Genomic DNA, 16,741 nt, shown 5'->3' with positions numbered 1-16,741 from the left:
CAAAGTTATAGAGATGTTTGTTTCTGGCTACGTTCAGGCCAGAAACGAGATTTTTGCACTTTCCACATGACTAAGAGGGCAAATAACGACTACGAGACGTTCCTCCCGCAAGGAACACAGCCCGCAGCACCCCGCGCATCCTCGGCTCAGCCTCCCCGCCGCGGCGCCGCTCCGGCCGTGCCCCGGCCGCAGGGACACGGACAGAACCCGGAGCCCGCCCGCTCGGCCCCGAACGCATCCCCATCCGCGGGGCGAGCGGCCCCGAGCGGCCCCGGCGGCGCCGCGCAGGCTCCGGGCAGCGGCCGCGCCTCCGCCCACCCCGGGCTCGCCGCCGGCCCCGCCGCCCGCGGCAGGGGAGGGGAGGGTAAGGCCGGGGGAGGGCGGGGGCGCTCGGCTGCTGCCCCCGGGACGCGGGGGCGGCTGCCGCGGGCTGCCGGCCGTGCGGGACGGGCGCGCTGCTCCCGCCCGCTGCTGCGGCCGGGGAGCTCCCTGCCGCCCCGCTGGGCTCCGTGCCTGGGGCGGGGTGCCTGGGGCGGGCCCGAGGGGCGGCAGCGGGCGCGGCCGGGCTTGTTGCACCCCTGACACATGCCGGCTTACGAGAGTGCTTTCCCCTCTTTTCTTTTCCTTCTTCCCTCTGGGTGGGGACAAGCCCAGCCGTGGTGGGAATTAGAGGAGAGGGCGCTGAGGCCTGCCCGCCAGCGGGGGCACCTGCAGCAGCCAAGGCCAGCCCGGGGCCCGCCGAGGAGCAGCGCCCGAGCTCCAGGGGGAGAAGGGGCGCTGAGGGAAGGCGGGGAGGGCACTGCGCAGCGCTCGTGGACGCCCAGCAAACACCGGCACAGCCTGGCCGTGCACACCGCAGTGCTGCTGGACAGCGGGGCTGTGTGCAGCTGTGCACAAAGTCGCTTTCACTCAAAAGGTACGAAAAGAAACAAAGCGCGTAAAAGGAAGGAAGCGCCGTCAGCGCTCAGCAGCCAGGAGACCGCTGGGGACAGGGACCTGCCGCTTCCGCGATGCTGCGCAGGAGGTCTGTGGTAGGAATTGCCAGAGCTCTTGCTGCCTGCTTCCAGTTTAGGAGATTCACCACCCTCTTTTTGCTCATTCCCTTTTCCACAGTCAAAGAGCATAAAGCACAAAATGCCTTCTGTCGAGCAAAAGACAAACAAAGAAATGCAACCATCCAAAACCCAAGCCAAAGTGCATCTGGCTTGGGATGAATACTGGACCATGTCAGCTGGGAGTGAGAATTTTTCAGAAGGCTGGACTCCAGTCCAAAATGGACCCTGTCATTTGGAGTCTGAATATGAAAACAGCTTGGAAAACATTTTTTCAGGCTTCTGACAAAAGAGTTGGTCCTTCTTTTGCTCTGGTATCTAGGCTACATTGTGCAGGCTCATGCATATCACTGGTTTTATTCACATGAGTAATTCTATTTGAATTTGGAGCGACAACGTGTATGTCTAAAGTTACTCATATGCTTTCTGTCTCTTTTATATACTGCAATGATGTGGGTTTGGTTTTTTTTTTCCATTTGATGGTGCAGCCCAGTAACTGTTGGCATCAAGGTTATAGTGAACCATCACAGTTATTATTACTGTTTGTCAGCTGACACCTTTGTTTTCCTTGCCAGACTAAAATGCAGCTATTCTTCTCTATGCAATCCATTTCAGTATGCAATTATATCATGATTTTATGCAACCATCTTTCCACCTGATGGTATAAATTCATCTCCCTATAAAAGATCTTTTTGTACTGAGTTTTTTCTCCAGTCATGACTGACAGTCATTCCAGTTGTGCCATCTGAGTTTTTCTCACACAAGTCTCTCATGACTTCTCCCGTACAGAATAATCTAAATTCATACTGATTCTAACAGTATATATGGATGTTTTAGTGTCTGCCAGCTGGAACTTTTTATTTTTCTGATTGCCAAATGCCCTCTCCTTTTTCATATTTCTTCAAGCTACAGTTTCTGCTATTCTCATAACCTTGTATGTCTTCTCTAGCTCATTGCTGCATATTTCTCTGAGGGCAAAATGTCACAGGACAAGAAAAACACATTGTCTCTCTTCCATGAAGTGTGGCATTATGTTTTAAGTGTGACTGAGTGTTTTATTAGATGCTTCTTTTCCTCAGTCAGGAGATATAAAGAACAACCAAGTAAAATTCAATGCCGACTTTTTGTTTTTAATGGAAGATAATAGTTTTTCACTGCTATACTCTCAGCTGTCAGGCATATACTCTAGTCCCTTAATTTGTGCCTGAGGAGAGTAGTCAGGCTGAGCAGCCACTGACTCCTTTGTCAACCAGAGTCTTTCTTCCTAACCTAGAAAATTTTGTGAATTAGTGTGAGCAGAGTCTCCCTTAGGAAATAAAGTATTCTGAAGTTACTTCAGCAGCAGGTCACAAGCTGTCAAGAAGATGCATTCAGTCACACCTAAGGACAGATTTATTACATTCCATCTCCAGGGCACCTGCCTACTGTATCTTGAAAGAATCCAGCTAGTTAGTTTTTGTGAAATCCCCAAATGATTCCTTCTAGGAACACTGAGAACTGCAATTTCTGGGGGAAGGGTGATGACCTGTGCATTGAAATGACCTGCTCCAGTGGTGACAGTACAAATTACTTCCAAGGAAAGGCTAAAAGGCCAAATACATCTTAAGACTGCCCTGAGAACATGGTGGGAATTTCTCATTTCTCATAAAGTCTGAGGACCAGGAACTGTATTTCCTCCCTCTGTCATACCTAGAAGATGCAAAATCACCTGTTTGTCTTGGGTAATTGCTGAAGAGCTGCCCTGCTGCAGCAACACTTCCACAGTCAGGGTGCCCATTCCATTTAGGTGCTGAGACCACAACCAGAGACTGAGTTCTGCCTATAGGTGGAGTCACCAACAGGACCCTAAAGAAGATTTGAAAAGCAGATTAGGTTCCTGAGGTAAATATCCTATTATATTAAGGACCATAAATAAATAAAACCTATGCACACATTGATTATGAGTATAAACTTTTGATCAGACATGGCTGCTACCCTGGATTTATATACCCATAAATGCTATACTTGTGCCACCCATGGATGTGTATTTAGGGAAGTTCTTTCTCAGAAACTTCATTCAAAATTGAGATGCAGTTAAATGACAGATTACCTGGGGAGATCCACTAATCAAAACTATATATTCTAATTTTTATTTTATAAAAAAGCCCATTCTTAAAAAAAAAAAAAACTATCAAATAACTAGCAAACAAAAACCAAACAAAAAATCTCCAGCAAATGAAATTTTAATCTACTAAGGAAACTAAGGTGGCAAATATGTATGCACTTTCATCTTACCATAAAACATATTTAAATACAGTAGAAAAGGCAATTCCCTGATTCATATGCTAGAAGTGTATATAAAAATGTAACAACTCCATAAATATTTAAAATACTGAATTTCTTTTTTCCAGATACTTCCTCCTCCACCATGTTTGGGAAATAGATGAAATATTTACTGTATTATTCTAAACCAAGTTTGTATTTTTGTATTTGTTTACTTAAAAATAAGATATATACCTAACATATAGGAAATACAATTGCATATATTTTTATTTAATAAGTTAATTTATTACTACTTAAGAGTTCACTTTGTAACAGAGATGAAATAGTGCTACAAAACACTAATGACTAAAGGATTTTCATTTCTGGGTGAAAGCTTCTAGAAAAAAACAAAAGACAATATATTAATAATGTCAATTTGCAAATATTAATTTTGGAATGATACACAAACATAAATGTATTATGAACTTCTAAAATTAAAGCTTTAATATTAATGTGATCTGAATTAAAAAAAAGCAATATCTTGCCTGCAGAGCTCCAGAAACAGGCAGTGAGCTTTTCTCTGGGAGAGACCGATGATGTTCTCCTCTGCTGTGCAGTGATGGTGCCAGTGCCCTCAGTGCTGTGGCACTGCTCTCTCCAGAAGGAGCAGTTACATACAGAGACTGTAATATATGCTGTTTCAGAAGAGTTGCCCCCTTTAAAATACCTGTTCATGTCAAAAAGCATTTTGAAGCACTGAGATAAAGCAGTGATCATATTTACAAATACTGCCCTAAACGTGTTAAAATTCAACTAAGAGTTAATCAAATAAAAGCCTCTCAGTTTTTCTGTCAGGTTTTAGTATGTCTGCTCTAAGCTTTATTCAGACAACAGGGTTGTTATTGTTTTACTTGAAAGTACCTGTCTTTCTTCTGAACCCTGAAATCAGGATGGAGCCATGTCTTCTGCTTTGATTTGTCATTTTACAAACCCTCTTTCTGTCCTTCAGCTTCTCTTCTCAGTAGAAGCAATACCTCTTTCTGCTCCCTTCCTTTTGTCTTGACTCCTGTTCTTGTAAGCTCAGTCATGTGGTAATTGCATGCCTTACAACACGTGGCAAAGCCAGGCCCTTATTTCAGTACAGAATGCCATTAATACTGAGCTGTCACAGACACCCAACAGTCCTAGAGCCAGTCACATTTTCAGGTTGGAACTCTGAAGCTGAGCATCTCTGAAAAGACAACCCACCAGGGAAACAGTTCAGGTTTATCTTGAGTTTAGGAAAAAATAAAATTGCAAATCAGAGGATACTAAATTTATCACACATAGTGAAGCATTGCAAGTAAACATGATATACTGAAAAAAAGCCTTTTTCCCTATTCTAAACAAGTTGGGTTTGTTTGTTTCTAAAACTTTGTAAGAGCCTTGCAAGTCTCCAGAGTTTCCTCATTCATGCAGGCAGTCCCATTAGAACAAGACTTACAATAAAACCACCTCTAGAGCCAAGGTTTCTAGGATAAGTACAAATGAGAAGATCTGTTATTATTTTTGAAAAGCAGTAAAACATCAAGTTGCCTAGTGAAAAAAATGCAGTGTTCTGCCTGGAAAGGTTCAAGACTTGAGTTCAGAAAACTGGGTCATTAACAAAAAGGCCCCAAAACAGAACAAGATTTCCTACTTGGGCCCCTCCCCATATGAGTGGTTTCATATCTCATTACATTCCAAAAAGCTTGATCATTTTAAAAATGAAACTTTTCTGAGTGTATTGAAAACAGATGGAAATGAATCAAGAGGCCGAGATAGAAAAAAGCTGTAATGAAGATCTATTTAAGCAATACTTTAAATAAATAAATCATTTGTACGATAAACCACATCTATCAAAAATATAAATCATTATATAATGAACATATAAACTACATTTCCTGAAATAATTCCTGTCTTGCTACATTTCCTGAATTATTTGTATTATGAAACAGTAGTGGGGTGCCATTAATTGATACATACTCAGTGCTATAGCTACTGCATTAATTGCAGCTCTCCAGGCCCTCGACTCAGCTCCTCCAGCCCTTTAACAATTGGGATTGATTGCACAGGAGCTATTTTTAGAATGGAATGGCAGAAGATTTTGGAGAGCAGCAGACAATTTTGTGTGTGCTACAGCTGTTTTTGGAAAAAAAAAAAGAAGTTGAATAAAAATGTTCAGAGTTGTCTTCTTGAATTTTTTTTCTGAAGTCAGAGCTTCCTGTTGGATAACTGATATTGTATCAAGTTGAAACTGAGGTCAATGGTGCAGGACACAGAGGACAAGGCTCAGTGACATTGTTCTCAGAAGAGGAACAGCTTTTCTGTGGAAATGGGACTGCTAAGGTTGACAGTAGACGAACTTTGGTGGGTTGGGTTCTGTAGACAGGCAATCCAGGAGTGAAGTTTGCAATTTAAAATACCAACAATGAAAGGCAAGATTCATTATTAACTTGGTGAGGTTTTTTCCCCAACTCTGGAGTGGAGCAGTTAACTGATTGTTAGAGATTGTAGGTCTGCTTCCAAGAATGCTTCAGCTGAGAGTAAATGGCCAAGATTCACAGGGGCCAGCCAATGCTGAAAAGGTGTGACTGGGAGGTGACACCCATTCAGTTCATCCACACTTGGCCTTTTGTTATCCCATCCTGCTCGCCTACCTTGCAAGAGTTCAGCTGGGCTAGATAACAGCTGGACCGGACTTTGTTGCTAATCTCTTATATGAAATCAGGGCTGTCATCATCTCTGAATGTTTGTACAACAGGAGGCAAGGCTTGGAGGAAGATAAACAAGCAGAAATATGTAGGAAGAAGAATAACCAGCTTTATCACTGAGAAAAAGAAAAAAAAAAACAGCAAGGGGACAAGCCTGTTTTACTTTTGTAAAGTATTAGTAACCTATCACCCTTTTCAGAGTTAATGACATCAATAGCAGTAATACCTTGGCACTGTTACACTGCACTGCATCAGCAAATTTGAAGTGTTGTACTAAGGAAGTGACTGTCCCCATTTAGTTTTAGTTTTGGAAGTGAATGATTTGGCTGTGGTTGCTCAGAAGCTTGGCAGAGTTAGGGAGATAATCCCTGTTTCATGCCTTCAGCTGCTTTTCCCTTTTCAATGGGATGCCAGAAAGCATTATGGACTTACACACCTATAATGTATCATTACTTCATATCTGCTAATTCCACTGGACATGAGAAATGCACCTTTAGTAAGTGCCACCCATCTTTGCATTCCTTCAGAGAAAACATACAAAGAATATAATTCAGTTTCTACAGTAATAGCTTATAATACTGGTTTGCATAGAAAAAACCAAAACAACAAAATTGAAGTAGTTAATCTTGCCTGAATATGCTGCAAGAGATTCTCTAGCATCTCTTTGTCACTGAATATATTCCAGTCTTAAAAAGGGTAAATTTTAAAGATTAATGGATGATAAATTAAGTTAGGTACAATAATTTCATATTAATAACTAGCTTTTTTATCTAGCTTGTTTTACTGTAATCTTTGTTCTTCCTCAGGTTAAGTGCAGCTTGCCCTGGACTTACATATTACTGTTAGGTAAATGACTCTTCCTTATTGATTTCCATCCTGGGTCCTCAATGCAGCTGAATTTGGCTCCCACTGGAAAGTCTTGGAACTGGGAGACTTTGTCACTTCATTTGGTGATGTGCCACCTCAGACACATTATCAACACAAATTCCAAAATCTGGTCTAATGCTGGGGGGGGGGGGGGGGGTTGGGTTGTGCTGTGTTAAAATAAGCCACTGTTTTGAAGAGGATTAATAGAATTTCTTTCTGGTACTTACGTCTTCACAGAACACAGTGACATCTTGTGGCATGGGAAGGGCTGGTGTCATTTTTTTCCAGATGCATCGTCATTTCAGCAGGTTTACAGATAAAAGTCTAAACAAATTCTGGACAACTGCTAATGCATTACTTCCAGCTGTAATATTCACTCTTTCCAAAGTTATTTTTAGTACTGGTTTGTCTAAAGTACTCTTTTAGTTGTGCAAAAAGACCAAGCCTTGGTATTGTAAATGTATTGTGTTGGAGCTTCACTGATTTCAGTTTACTGATATTCCTTGGAAAACTTTCAGCTCCAGGAATGCTCCTGTCCCAGCCTCACTGGTACAGGAATCTGAGTCAGAATTTCAGGTGCTTTACTCAAGTTAGTGTGTTATCACAGATGGACAGAGTTGTCCAATGTTGCTTTTGAGGGGATTGAAAAGAAAACACAGGAACATTTTATCGTAAGGTGGAGACTTTTCTTTTTTCCGTTTTTGTCTTTTTGCAGACCAAACAGGGTTTAGCCCTGATATTTTGGGACCCTGCTCTGACATGGCAGCCCTTTGTGAGTTGATTCTTGGATAAGATCCTGGTTATCAGCATGAAGGGAAGAGCTGGCCGCGGTGCATGGGAAGCGGCCGAGGCGCAGCAGCCGCGTCCCTGTGACCGATACAAACACGCCTGTGCTGTTTGCAGAGGCTTTGTTTATCTCTACGGAGGCCATGGCAGCACCACGCTGAGGGACTTTTGGAGATACCACACAGGTGAGCTGGCCCCTTCTCTTGTAGGTCAGGATTAAAGCGATTCTACATCCAGTCATCGTGAAATTGAGGATGCTCTGTACTTAACAGATTATCCTCATTTAAAGTCTTTCCATCACAGGGCTGGATAAACTGCTTTTTGTTCATTGGGCATATGGGGGGTGTTTGCTCCTCTTGCAAATGTCCCACAAAGTTTTGATTTCAGTTCAGTTCCTTTTGTTTTTGGGGTTTTTTTCCTCGATCAGAAATACTGAGTCATTTAAAGTATCCTGGTTCTAGCAAGGGATATCAGTGAGCTTTCCTGACTCTCTTAACACAGCAATAGTTCATGCTGTGCACAAAGGGAACATATGAATAAAATACCTTGTAGGTTTGTAGTATCAATGCACTATCAAATATAAGACTTTTTATTTTTTGACTTGATGTATGGTTTTCCCTGTTCAGTTGTTACTGGAATAAAACAGAATTGTGCAGGGGTTCTTGCTCATGGAATTGTACAGATTTGACGTAGACAACAATTAAAGTAAAAGCAGTAACAATTATTATATTTAAATGTAACTATTACTATTATATTTAAATTTGCTAAATAGAAAAATGCATGTATTTAATTTCTAACAGAGGAAAGATGACAAAATGCTTCATTTTAAGCAGCACAGCCACACTTAAAGCCCACCTTTTCACCTTTTCCCTGCTGTTTATATGTTGAGTGCACCACTGTCTTAACTTTAGCTTTGGTTTATAGTGAAAAATGAATGGGAAATGTTGGATTGCTCAAGAGATGGTCCAGAAGAATTGGAAGAACATTCAATGGTGGCTTATAAGGTAGTAGACCAGGATTATATTGTCCATATCCTGACATTTTATTTCCTACCAGTGCAAAAAAAATGCCACAGGTTATTATGTACTGAAATACTATGCCCAGAAAGCATTTTTGTGTTGTTGTAGTTCAAACCAATGTTTGGAAATCTTTCTGAACAGAGTGACAGTAATTCAGCTCTGCAGCAGCCCTCTGGTTTCCTCAGTCAGTGCTCAATAAGTAGCAGTAATACCAGATAAAGACTGGCAGCACTTTCTCTGACTTATCTGTGCAGTTGTAACAGTTGCTCTGAATTCATTTACATGATCAGCTATGGCATAAAAACATTCACTGCAGAACTTGCGCAGAAGAGGGACGGGGGAGTAAAGCAAAGTAAGAATTACAGCACTGCCTGTGAGAGGAAGACAGAATTTAGGATATCAAGAGCTACCACTCAGTGAAACATTTCCCTAAACATGCATAATCCAATATACCTGAGCAATGCCTCAAGAGAGCTCCAGATTCCCAGTGCTGAAACTGCCCCAGGCTGACAAGGAACGAGCAGTTCTGAAATACTGTCCCCATTAAACAGCAGAATGTTCTTCAGGGCTTCCCACTGGGAGAAAATAAAGAGAGAATAATTAAAAGTTGGTGGCTTTTTGGGATTAATTGTTAAAATATCATCATACTGTTGACTATATTTTGCTGATAGCAACCTTTGCATTTAAGAGTTGTTTTCAAAATTATTTTCATGTTGTGAGCCTTCCTGTAAGTGACAAATATTTGTGCATTTTGCAGGGCAGCCTGTATATATTTGGTGGGATGGTGGATTCTGCTTTCACACAAGCAAAAACTCCTCTCTGGATATATGACATTGGTATGATACACAATAGCCGGTCTTTTCCATGGGACATTCCAAGTTCATAGGCAGTAATAAATAATGAGAACCAAACTGTTTTCTGCTGCTTGTAACACAGCCTTCCCTAAATTTTATAACAAGTAGTGTGTGTAAAACTGTGTGCATATTTTCCTCTCAAAATTAGGCTGTTAAGCTATCAGAGATGCTGCTCTTATTTCAATTAGAGAGGATTTTATGGGAAAATTTTATGTATTTTAAGATCTCAGAATTTCCATTCCTCCTTCTCTCCTTCTTAAGTTTACTAGTTTATCATAAGACCTGATAATTCATGTATTATTTAATTTTTATTTTTATGCCACATATATTTTAGAAACAAAGCTCTTATAGAAGAAATTAGATCAGTAAAGTATATCTCATTTGTACTTTTACTGAAGAAACACATAAGCTAGAGCAAGAGAAATCAATTATTAAATAAGGTGGGAAATTAACATCAACATTTTATAACATGGATTTTTTTTTCTTCTAAGAACAAACATTTGGGATCTCTTAAGTGTATATTCTAATAAAAACAGAGGAGCATTTGAATTTAATACCAATGTTATACACCTTGGATTTGCCCTTTGGAAATCCTGTGTACAGTAGTACTGTTATTTTGATGTCAGACTGGGAGGGGAGAGAGAAGCTCAGTTCTTTTTGAGCCAATAAATCTTGTGTCCAGACCAAGATTTAAGTTTACTGGCTTCTTTTGCTACTTCATGATGTAACTTTAAGTCAATGGAGTTTTTTCAATCCTTCCTCTGTGTTTTCCATCAGTTGTCTGAGATAACCTGCTGGAAGAAAGAAAAGCCTCAGAACATATTTTAAAGGAGAAAGCATCTTATTACTCACAGTACTTACCAGTGGAAATTGGAAATGAGTTATTCAACATTGGTAGTGTGTCTAGCTGTTTCATAGTTATTATTTTAAATCTTTTGGCAAGAATAGCTTTAAGTAATGCAAGCCTGCGCTGATTTCTCGTTGTACCTCTGTGCTGGGTTATCTGATATTTAGTCTCCTTCACAGTGATCTCAGATCTGTGATTGGTGGCTTTTATTTGAGGGTTATTTAAGGGACCTATGAAAAAGAACAAGAAGGAATAAGTCTGCCATAATAAGGTGTATGTGGTAAGCAGAAGGAGTCATACATCCATAGGGAAATTTGGGATTCCTACAAGTTTAGAAAATGATGAAAATCACAGGTTACTTCTGCATTATGAAATTTTGCTTTAGGAAACAGGAATACAGTGTGGTACCTGTGTAATTCTGTATCAGATAAGGACAGAGGAAAACGGTTCAAGCTGTGTCTCCTGCAAGTCTCTCGGTGCTGCTGTCTTAGCGGGATTTCTTCAGCCTTGTCAGTAGAAAACACCAGGACGCGACTTCCTTGAAAATGAGCTGTGTAGTTTGAACAATTACTGTGGGAGGAGTGTCCTCTTGTGGTGCGGGATCTAAACTGCGCTTTATTAACTCAATCCCCCAGATTCCGCAAGATGGACACAGAGCTGCAACGAACCAGCAGAGACGGAGGTAAGGAGCCAGGAAGTGGGGAATGTGTGAATCAAATGCCTGTTGCTTTGTTGATTAAACAGATTGCTTTGAAATATGTTCCCCCAAACAGTTCCAATCTCATCTCTTCAGAGACATGTGGCTGTACTTTATTTCTTTGCACTTTCAATAACTTAAGGCTTTTTCCTTCTTCAAAACAGTGTTTAAAAATACTGCTCTTAAATTTTAAGTCCTATATAAGAAGTTAAATCCTTTCCTCTGCTGCTGCTTCTGTTTTTCTGAAATACTTATCAAGAAAACTAATTTTAAATGGAATATTGCAACCATACGTGAAGCCTGTGCTTTTAAAAGTAGGGTTGTGAAAACAGATTGGCAGCCATGCTAATACGTTTTGGAACGTGAAGTGCTGCAGCATTTTTCAATTCTTCAGTGTGAACACGTGGACTTACCAAGTTACTGCCACTACTAATTGAAACCTGAGTGGAAGCACTTATGGCTTGGTCTATTGAGATTGATTTTGTATCACTACACATTAAGAATCACTCATTTTTTTGCTACTAAAACTTCATCATCACAATGCTTCTATACCTTGAAATTACACCCAAATTTATTTTTTTTAAGATGTGACACAGTTGTAACCAGTGACCACTCTGGTTACCTTTGCTTGATAGAGGAGTCAAGGGAAAGTTTGGGACTGCAGGGTCATTTGTGGGGGAAAAAAAAAAAGTGTATTTCCAAGACAGACATTGCTGCTGATATGACTCTATAGGTTTTTGTCTTATTTTTGAACTGCTCTAGAGCTCTGCACCGGCTAACAGAAAAGGTCACAGTGCAGTCGTGTACCATTCCAGCATGTACATCTATGGGGGATACTTTGGCATCAAAGGCATTTCTCAGGAGTTTTGGGAATTCCATTTTGGTAAGTTAAAAAAGAAGGATAAGGTTTTGGTCCAGTGTAAAACAACAACTGCAGCAGGAGAGCTTGCTCTGCTAAGAAAATTCTTGTCAGTAGAAATGCTCTAAGTTAGTTTTGGCTTCTTTTCGACAACATTTAGAGATAAAATCTGTCAGTTCAGTTAATTGCTTGCTGAAATTAATTAGACTATTCCAGTGGAATACATTTTACAGTATTTGCCAGTTTTACAGCTGAAAATCAGGGAGAATGTTTGTTTACTACTCACTAAAATTCTTCAAGGATTACTAAAAACTTTCAGATCCAGCAGGGACCCTGATTTCAGCCTATTAATGCCATCTTTTGATCTCAAGTCTCCAACTGACCACGGGGAGTCAAACCTGACAGGAGACAGTTTATTAGCATATTCATTACCAGTCTGATTATTGTAAACGAGATGATTCCCAGCCATTCCCTAAACACATAACTTGTTACCTGATGGCCATTCTGTCACTATTTTGAAACAAATGATGGTTTTATCTCATCCTTCCTTCCCTCACAGGGAGAATAAGCAGAGACATTAGTGAATTAAAATTTTTGTTGACTGAGTTTTTCCCTCTAACAGCCAGGAAAGTATCTTTCTGTGTCAGAGTCAATGAAGTGACAAAGCTGAAGGAAAAACTGCTCTGTAAATAAAATTTCCATGGCATCTGTCACACAGCATCTGACATTTTCATTAAAAGTTTATTTCAAAACTGATTTTTTTAAATGCACTATTTCAGTGTCAGAATTTAAACTGTTAACTCATAATAAGCTTAGACTGGAAACCCTTATTCTCCAACTGAATAGTTACCTCCTGCAAGAAGTAAATCCTCTCTCAAATAGGGTAAATTTGATCCACCTATAAATGAGTGTTTTTGTTTCAGGTACAAGGAAGTGGTTGTGCGTCTCCAGCCCCTGTCACAGCAGTGGTCCCGGAGCGCGGCACGGCCACTCGGCAGTGGTTTATCACACAGCCATGTACCTCTTTGGGGGGCTGATGGGGCTCACTGAACAGAGGGACTTGTGGAGGTGGGACTTTGGATACAGCAGCTGGTCCAGCATCAGAACAAGGTAAACTATTCTATTTGTTACACTAAAAGAGCAGAGAAAGAGAATTAATCTTACTCTTTGATACTGTGTGCGGGTGGAGAGGGAGACAATGCCCTCTTGGTAATTGTAGGGATTGTTCAGATCAGGATGCAGTGCTGCTGCCATCCCTGGGCCTCCAGTTGGCTTTGCTCGGGAGAGCTGTTGGCAAGGTGTTGATGCAGCTGTCAGCAGTGTAATTTTGATGTCCCAATGCAGCTGTTCAGCAGTTATCCTTCTGAGTCAAAAGGAAAACAGAAGCTAAAATCAGTGCTAAGTTTCTTTTTGGTCTCCCCTTAACTGCTGGTTTCTCTTACTTTCAGCCAAGGACCTCCTCCAGTGGTAGGTCACGCTTCAATAGTCTGCAAAGACTCTATGCTGATTTTTGGTGGAGGGATTTCAAATTCCAGCCCTAATGATGACCTCTGGAAGTATAATTTCCATACGCAGACATGGAAGAAGCTTAGTAGTACTACAAAGGGAAACTTTTCTCCTAAAATGTATCACTGCATCTTAGGAATTGGTGTGGATTTCCAAACTACCTCAGATTTCACTGATACATTCCCCAGCCACTGCAAGAGTGAGCAGAAGGACCATGCCCAGCTGGTGCCCATCCCGAGGCACTCTGGCTTTTGCAGCTTCTTCCGCCCACAGCCCATAGAGCGGAGCAATGCCATCGAAATGAAAACCTTCAGCTTGCCCCTGGAGCCAGGAGAATTCCCTGCCTCCCAGACCACTTCAGAGGCAGGACTAGGCCCAAAGAGAGACAGGAGCTGTTTGTCTAAGGACAAGTCTCTCCATCTGTTGGCCTGTTCAGGAGAGGCTTTTGCTGCTGCTCAGGCTGTGGGTGAAGAGGAGAGACCCAGCTGTGGGTGTGTGGCCACGGGGGGCGAGATCAGCAGTACCAACACACTGCTGCTCATCGGGGGCAAACCTTTGTCCAGTTTCTCTGAGATCTCCTTCAGGCAAATGGAGTTTGATTGCTTGTGATTGCTTTGCTTGCAAAGTGAAGGAATAAATTTCCACCACCGTGGCAGTAGGTGGAAAACCAACTGCTTGCAACTGTCTTCAGCTTCCTATCAGCACGCTGGGGAAAAAAAATAATTAAACCTTCTCATACTTGCTGCGAACAGATTTTTTTACAATGTTAACAAAACCTGACATATATTTAAGTCACAATTTGCATGTAAGTTGTGATTTCTGAGAGGAGCTTGTTGGAATGCTGCTCTTTTTGCTACTTTTCTCCTGGTCACTTCATACCCTTTCAAATTGGCAATGGCCAATGCTGCCTTGAAAATCAGAACTGCCTTAACCCATACTGGCTCCACAACATGCCATTTCAGGGGCAAAGCTTGCTTGTTTTGCACGGACATAAGAGAGAAATACAGTCACATTTGAGGGATTCAATTAGTCTTAACAGGAATGTTCTCTAAGATTTTAAAGATTTTATATTCTTGAATTTTCTTTGCACAATATATTTGGAACATGAGATGGCCTACAACAAAGGAACCCAACAGACAAATCAGCAACTCAATTCTAGAAGATATTCAAGGATTGTATATAACCTTGAGGAAGTGAAACAATGAGTGCCCCCTGGAAATCATCAGCAAGGACCAGAGGAAGGGCATTATACCTGTAAGAACAAAGGATGTGCCAAATGAGTGTTAGCTTTAATAACTGAACACAGACTCAAAAGGGTTTGATTTCCTACAGCAGGGTGGGAAGGGAACAGAAAGAGGACAGCTTAACAGAGTGGCACAAAGCATGGGCTGTTTTGACTGGTAACTCATGTTTTAGCCCTAAAGAGATTTCTGCTTTTCCAACCCCATCTCTCTTTTATCACCCTATGTAGTACTTGTTACACATTTCCCCTCTGTAGTGGTAAATTCTGAGTTCATATATGGATTTTCTTCGCTGAAAAGAAAAAGTGCTTGTTTTGCAAGGTAATATTGTCCAGCGTTCAAAGCATTTATTTCCATAGAAGTTACTAAATACTGGCCTTCTGACAGAACATCAGCTGTCTGTAAGAGCTGCTGGTATCTGAAATTACCTGAAAGTGTAAGTTAATGCTTCCAAATAGTTGAAAAGTTCACTTTTCAAAATATTTGGAAATACTAACTTCCAGAAAGTTCACTTTTCAGAAGTTTCATAGAACAATGACTTTCAAGTAATTTACAGATTTCAAGAATATTTACAGATACTTTCATCATCTCTTCACAAGTAACTGTCACGTGAATTCAACAAGAAAATGATACACGGATTTGCAAAAGCTACTTAAGAGTTACTTGGACCATCCATGACCCTCACCTGGAAACAAAGAGGATTGTACACTGCCATGTGAATAAAACCTGCTCCATTTCCTATCACTGTGTGCTCATGTTCACCTTTATGAGTCTAAAATATGTGTTTGTATTTTTTAATTGAACAAAGAACTTACCTTTCTGACCAAGTTACATGATTCTGCAAGCCCCAGTAATTTCCCTGCACTTCAGCTGGCTTCGAGGGCTGCCCATCCTTTGAATTTCTCCAAGGAGAAGAATAATTTCCCAGTTTGAGGAGGTTTGTTTGGAAGGGACATCAATACAGTGACTGAGCCGAGCATGTAGTCAGCACTGCAGTCTTAAATCAGCAGCTTGTTTTCCTCGTGCTGACTGACATGTCTGTTTTGGCTTTATCCTGAGAGCTGCCGTAACATACAGCCTTTTATCAAGGATTGACAAGGGAAGGAAATTTAACTGGAAAGGGCAACAATAAACCGTGATTTTTCCAAGTCACGCAAAGGCCTCCTGGCAGGTAGCAGTATCCTGGGGATGTGCAAGAGCCCCAGGAAAATGCCATCCAGCCTCTGCCATTCCTTTCTTCCTGCCCCCTCAAACTCTCTTCCCTTTGGCAGCCCCACGAAGGGTTTAACATTTACTCGGAGCCAACGCAGGCGGGACACAAGCCAGCCCAAAGGCAATGGCTTGGCATAGGCAGGAAAAAGCAGCTTGGAGCGAGCCCATCTCCCCTGTTCCCTCCCCCTGAGCTCTGCCCGCGTGCCAGGTCAGGTGGGGGCACCAGCACTGGCAGCACCACACCCACTCCGTCACCTAAGAGATGCCAAACCTCTTGAGCTGTCCCTAAGGGCCCCGCTGTTCCCTGCCCCTGTACAGGACACGAGGAGCAGGGGCTCGGGAAAGGCCTGGCTGGAGGGATGGGGGCTCAGGGCTGGCTTGCAGGATGCTGAGCCACAGTTGGCCCCAGCAATACTGTGCAAGGGGAGAGAGCCCTGATCCTGAAGTGGGGCTCTGTGCTACAGCAGCTTTGCTGAAGCCACTGGAGGCTCTTTCTCCCCATGTGGCCCATTCCCAGGTCTTCAAAAAACAAAGGTGAGCTCAAGCTGGAAGGGAGGGGTGCTGGGAATTGAAGTGACTGCATCCCACAAATGCCCACAGGAGTGCCTGACACTTCAGTCCACTCAGCGCACATACAACCCATATTTCAGGTACCCTCCAGTGTCCAGACCTAGGGACATAATCCTTGCTTACACCACTGTAACACTTCCTGGGTCATATCCCCTTTCAAACCTTAGCCGGTGCTATCAGCTACACCAAAAGGGTTCTCAGAGCACCTTACTCCTCTTTTCCCACTGCAGGCACCTTTTCAGAGAGGGAGAAAAGAGC

At 42.0% G+C, this 16,741-nt stretch overlaps 1 protein-coding gene and 2 long non-coding RNA genes across 6 annotated transcripts; 1 reads left to right on the top strand and 2 right to left on the bottom strand.

Moving 5' to 3' along the window:
- Window positions 1-279: 279 nt before the first annotated feature.
- Window positions 280-15,445, top strand: LOC128790479 (leucine-zipper-like transcriptional regulator 1). 4 transcript variants are annotated; one of them, XM_053947252.1, is made up of 10 exons: window positions 280-364; window positions 917-1,024; window positions 6,832-6,871; window positions 7,608-7,863; window positions 8,603-8,682; window positions 9,455-9,533; window positions 11,034-11,080; window positions 11,858-11,978; window positions 12,878-13,064; window positions 13,403-15,445. In XM_053947252.1, exons 4-10 carry the CDS (start codon window positions 7,701-7,703, stop codon window positions 14,067-14,069), a joined length of 1,344 nt encoding a protein of 447 aa, XP_053803227.1. In that variant the 5' UTR covers window positions 280-364; window positions 917-1,024; window positions 6,832-6,871; window positions 7,608-7,700; the 3' UTR covers window positions 14,070-15,445. The 4 variants fall into 4 exon arrangements, with proteins under 4 accessions (XP_053803227.1, XP_053803228.1, XP_053803229.1 ...); XM_053947253.1 differs by lacking the exon at window positions 280-364 and adding an exon at window positions 2,839-2,933 and having other exon boundaries at window positions 605-1,024; XM_053947254.1 differs by lacking the exons at window positions 280-364; window positions 6,832-6,871 and having other exon boundaries at window positions 605-1,024.
- Window positions 3,609-10,342, bottom strand: LOC128790481 (uncharacterized). Its single transcript, XR_008431768.1, has 4 exons — window positions 10,122-10,342; window positions 9,151-9,272; window positions 5,972-6,141; window positions 3,609-4,524 (listed from the first exon to the last, which is right to left on the bottom strand). It is a non-coding gene; the product is annotated as an uncharacterized LOC128790481 (long non-coding RNA).
- Window positions 10,546-13,300, bottom strand: LOC128790482 (uncharacterized). The gene is made up of 3 exons (XR_008431769.1): window positions 13,119-13,300; window positions 10,807-11,055; window positions 10,546-10,628 (listed from the first exon to the last, which is right to left on the bottom strand). It is a non-coding gene; the product is annotated as an uncharacterized LOC128790482 (long non-coding RNA).
- Window positions 15,446-16,741: the final 1,296 nt, after the last annotated feature.

The sequence above is a fragment of the Vidua chalybeata genome, chromosome 7 (assembly GCF_026979565.1).
Source record: "Vidua chalybeata isolate OUT-0048 chromosome 7, bVidCha1 merged haplotype, whole genome shotgun sequence".
NCBI classification, from domain to species: Eukaryota; Metazoa; Chordata; class Aves; order Passeriformes; family Viduidae; genus Vidua; species Vidua chalybeata.
This window is presented reverse-complemented; position numbering and strand designations above follow the sequence as displayed.

Coding starts and splice junctions, on each gene's coding strand:
- LOC128790479 (XM_053947252.1), top strand. CDS start 7,701: ATGAAGGGAAGAGCTGGCCGCGGTGCATGGGAAGCGGCCGAGGCGCAG. Junction 7,864..8,602: donor CTTTTGGAGATACCACACAG/GTGAGCTGGCCC, acceptor TTTGGTTTATAG/TGAAAAATGAATGGGAAATG. Junction 11,979..12,877: donor GTTTTGGGAATTCCATTTTG/GTAAGTTAAAAA, acceptor TTTTTGTTTCAG/GTACAAGGAAGTGGTTGTGC.